This window comes from Cricetulus griseus, chromosome 3 (assembly GCF_003668045.3).
Source record: "Cricetulus griseus strain 17A/GY chromosome 3, alternate assembly CriGri-PICRH-1.0, whole genome shotgun sequence".
Classification (NCBI taxonomy): domain Eukaryota; kingdom Metazoa; phylum Chordata; class Mammalia; order Rodentia; family Cricetidae; genus Cricetulus; species Cricetulus griseus.
This window is the reverse complement of record NC_048596.1, coordinates 860194-865125: the sequence shown is the minus strand read 5'-3', so window position 1 is coordinate 865125 and position 4932 is coordinate 860194. Positions and strand designations below refer to the sequence as shown.

General features: G+C 49.3%; 1 protein-coding gene across 1 annotated transcript; it reads right to left on the bottom strand.

Annotated features, from left to right (window-relative positions):
* Positions 1 to 2482: 2482 nt before the first annotated feature.
* On the bottom strand, positions 2483 to 4356 carry Prlhr (prolactin releasing hormone receptor). Its single transcript, XM_035441287.1, has one exon. The coding sequence runs from the start codon at positions 4354 to 4356 to the stop codon at positions 3244 to 3246; it is 1113 nt and encodes a 370-aa protein (XP_035297178.1). The 3' UTR covers positions 2483 to 3243.
* Positions 4357 to 4932: the final 576 nt, after the last annotated feature.

Below are 4932 nucleotides of genomic sequence, written 5' to 3'. Positions count from 1 at the left end.
ATCAATGTGTGGTCATAAATCCAATCCAAACATGCCTTGAGGCACACAGGCTCTCCTAACCTTTTTCTGTGAGGGATGAACACTCTGCCCAGTCCCCATCAAGTTATGCTCTTACATGGATGCCCTTAAGGTCAGTTCCTGGCCTTGCATCTAAAACACTACTGGGTATTCGGGATTGCCGAGCAAAGCTGGTTGAATAGTTTACAGAGAAAATAAACCTGAAAATGAGCTACCCTGGTTTAAAAAAAAAAAAGAAGAGCAGTCTGAACATCCATCAGGGCAGAAGCTCGAAAAGGTTATGGCAACTGGAATATTGTTACTTCAGTGTCTCCTATGGTTGCTACTCCCAGGTCACTATTTCCAACACATATTGAAATATTCCTCTGTCTATTTGGTGAGATAAATCTATTGATCACATGCCAAAAGTGAGGCCTGCTGACAATGCTTGCAAAAAAGGATTACAGAACCTCCTGTCAGCCTTGGGAAGGAAAGCTGCTGCCGAGTTCCAAGCTGGCTCAATTCCCAGCTTTGTTCTTGACTCACTTCCTGCAAGAGTAGACCTGCTTACTCCTCTTAGGCACTTGATACTAACCAAAAATGAATTATGAAATACAATTTCTATGTATAAGCCTTGCATATTTCCCTGAAACCCATCTCAGAAAGATGTTTTTACAAGGCAGTTTGTTTGGCAAACTACTTCCAAATAGATGTCACGCCAAGTAACAATTAATTAGTTGCTATTCAGCTGCCAATTTCACAATTTGCAAAGATACGCACAATTTGCACAGCCTAATTCACCACCCTCTTTAGGTTCCCCAGAAAAATCCATACAAATGTTTAAAATTTTAACTTAAGTCACTGAATGACAAACTGGTGGCAACTTTCTAGGTTAAGAGGGACACTTTCTTCCCACAGTTGGTGTGGCCTTAAACTCATCAGGGGACTCTTTTTTAAAATCTTGACAATGAAGTCTTGGAATAGTTCATGATGGGTAACTTTATAACGCAGTTCAACTAAAACTGAATAATGTTCCTTCTAAACTGATGGGCTACACAGGAACCGATTGAAGAAACCTCTGGGTGAATGCCCAAATATTCTAATCATGAGAGTTGTCCTCTAAAACAGATAGATCAAGTGTTGTTGAAGACTGATAGAGTATTCTTCAACCAGATTCTTAACAGCTTTAGTAGGTACAAATGAAGACTCAAAGGCATTTCTTAGCAGCACAAAAAAGCAGTCATACTTAAGGTACTGTACTTAGTCTGTGTGTTAAAATCTCCAGAAGTGTTTTTGAAACATGTTGGCTCTCAAGCCCCATCTCAAATCAATTAGATTTGAGGGAGGGAGTGTTGATAGAGATAGGGCATCAATGAACATATTTTGTTTTAGTTTGGTTTGGATTTCTAAAATCCCCTGGAGATTCTAAGAGCAGCCATGGCTAAGAACCAGCAATTTCAACAAAAAGACAAGAATCAACTACTCTCTGCCTAACTAATGCCACTTCTTTCCCCATTTCCTGTTCTCTCCACAAGTGCCCATCAAAAGCACACTCTGGCTTCAAGCACAAACACCCATCTCTAGGACGTCTAGCAAATACAGTTGTTTGTAGCAGTATGTGTGGGTTTGGGCTGCATCATTAGAATATAGGTTCTCCATATTCTAGTCTCTAGATAAAGCTCAAAGTCAGTTAGGTGCTACAGACAAAGGTAGTTACCATCTCCCATCTTTACCTGCTTCAGGTTAGGTTTCTCCTAACACCATTTCCCCAGCCTATGGACTGTAACCCTGTAGCTACTAAAGACTTCTAGAACTCCCTAACCCAGTAGCAAATATTCTTGCTGTAGGCCTGAGCCTAGTCATTTAACCCTTTTCCAAAGCTCCCTGTATCACTACTCCAGTGGCTGTTTCAGCATCCATTATTGAGGCCCTTGTCCCAGGCACATTCCTCATAACAGAACTCTCGGGAGGTTAATGTCCTGATCACCAGCCCAGGTTCATGCCCAACGGTCTTCATCTGTTCCCACAGCCCTGAGAGGGATTAGCATTTGAACTGTGCATCTTGCAGATGGAAGTTTATTTTACTGTGCTATCCTTAAGTAATCTTTTCCCAGCCGTTGGCTTCTGGGTTGACATGTTCAAGAGTCTCCAGGGAGCAGGTGCTGAGCAGTCAAATGGCAGCTGTTGATCTGTTGAAATTCAGCAATTAGAGGCTGCACTAGAATGCTGTGGCACACAGTTTACATTGAGCATTCATGAAGCCAAACATTTGAGTTTCTGTCCTGTGGTAAACACCACACACACACACCACACACCACATACCACACACACAACACTGTGGTAAACACCACACACACACACACACACACACACACACACACACACACACACACACGAGCGCGTGCACGGACAGGTACATGTGTCCCTAAAGGAATCACATCTTTCCCCTTTTTGCCTAGCCCTTCAGTGATTGATTCCTCTCATGTAGCCCAGGCTGGTCTCAAATTCACTATGTAGCCCAGGATGACCATGAACTCCTGACCCTTCTTCCTCCATTTCCTGATCTCTGGGCTTGCAGGCATGCACTGCCAAACCCTGCCATGAAGCAACTGAACCCAGGGCTAAGCAAGCTCTCTACCAAGTGACCTGCTTCCTTCATCCATTCAATATAGTAGCCAAGGAGCTCCTAAAAGGTAACTTGAAACTGGACTTGTACTATAAATTCAAATGGTTTTAAAATGAAAATCTTTTTGGAGCATAAAGGAAACGTAGAAATTCTAGATACTGATCTGGGATACATATTTACCTGAAATAATAGAGACTCCAAGGCTCAGGTTGACAAGACAATCATTCATTATATCTCAGCTGGGGCCTTTAAAAATGAGAAGCTGACAATCTTCACCAACCCCAGCACCGCATTTAAATCCCACCCACAGTGTAAGCACGGAAGAAAAAAAAAAGGAATCTTCTGAATCATTTTTCTGAACCCAGAGAAAAAGCTGTGTTTTGCTTTCAAGGGTCGGAGGAAGAGCTGATAAATCTACTTCTGCCTCCCCAGGTTCTTCTGCTCCAAAGCCCTCCTAACATTTCACAGAAACACAAAAACCAGACAGACAGATAGCTAGACACGAGGACTGGGTGGGAATTTCGCGCTGTGTTTGTTGGCTTAACTCTGGTGCTGGGAACTAGGTGTCATGTGGGGCTACGGGGCATGAAGCTCTCCAGCTCAGGCCTGGCAGGGTGACATCAGATGACCACGCTGACGGTCATGCTCTGGCCATGGGGCACAATCTTTCGGGGCCAGGAGAGCAGCATCTTGCGCAGCTCCTCTCGGAAGCTGTCATGCAGCCAGGCGTAGATGAAGGGGTTGTAGCAGGCGGAGCTCATGGCGAGCCAGTGGCAGAGGAGCTGCACCAGCCCGAATGCGTAGGGGTCGATGGCACGCGGGTCCAGGTCCCGAAGCAGGTTGAAGACGTGCAGCGGCAGCCAGCAGACAGCGAACACCACCACCACCACCACCAGCAGGCAGAAGGTGCGGCGGCGGCGCGCTCGGTCCCAGTCGGCTTGGCTCTGGGTCACGCTGCCAGGCACCACGCGGTTCCGCAGCTTCACCGACACCCGGACGTAGGACAGGAGAATGGCCAGCAGAGGGAGCAAATAGGTGCCCAACAGCAGTCCCCAGGCATAGAGCTGGCGCTGGCGCTCCTGAGAACCCCAGAACTCCTCGCAGAGGCGTACGTCGTGGGGCTTGAGCTCCACATGGTAGGTGTGCACCGCGGCCGGCAGCGCCAGCACCGCGGATAGCGCCCAGATACCCAGCACCGCGTAGGCGCTGATCCTCAGTGAGATGCGCCGACGTAGCGGGTGCACCAGGACGACATAGCGGTCCAAGGCAATTGTGGTGAGTGTGAACACCGATACATAGACGGTGACCGGCTGCAGGAAGAAAACCAGGTGGCACAGGCCTCCACCGAACACCCAGCCGCGAGGCTCAAAGGCATAGGCCAGCGTAAGCGGTACGCAGGCTGCGCACATGAGCACGTCGGACAAGGCCAGGTTGCCGATGAGGAAGTTGGTCACGTTGTGCAGCCGGCGCACTCGCGCGATCACCAGCACAAGCAGGCAATTGCCCACCAGCCCCACGACCACCACGATGCTATACAGCATCACGATCAGCCCCTTCAGCTGGTGCACCAGCTGCAGGCTCTGGAAGGGTGTGACTGCTGCAGTGCGGGGAATGGTCACCGACCCGTTGCCCTCCGAGGCCTCTGCGCTCTGGTTGGCTGGAGTGGAGCCGGCTGGCGGCAGCCCAGAAAACAAATCGGGATCCCCAGGGGTTCCAATGGGCAGTGAGGTCATGGCCACCTGTCCAAAGGTAATCAAAGTTGTCACTTTCCATCTTCCATCCGCCCCTCATATGCCCTCCCCATCACCCAACGCCTCTCTCTGACATAACTAGCCCCAGAATATCAAACGCAATGAATGCTGTCCTTCCAGCTCAATAAAATAAACCTAGCACAGGTGCTTTAAGCAGCTCCTATTCGTGGATAGCTCTCGCGGTTCGGGAAGGCAGACCTGGGAGCTGGTCCTACCTGCGAGCAGGCTTGGCTGGAGGGAAAGAGTTCTCAAAGGCAGGCTCAGACTGCCTGCTGTCCCTCGGGGATGTGTTGGGGGGGGGTCCTCAGCCCAGATGGCCACTCGTACTGCTTTCTTCTACTAACGGATCCAGGAGTTCCTAGTGGGCCAGCAGCTTTTGAGGGGTCTGGGAGCTCCTCCCACTCCAGCTCTCCCTTCTATGGAAGATGGGGGTGGAGCTGCTTAGAGAAGGGGAGCAGAGTGTATAGTAAGGATAGAGCCAGAAAGGGGCGGGGCCAGGAACCTGGGCCCCAGGCTCCAGGGGTGATCTCCACTGCGGAAGTGTGCAGTGCCCCCAGA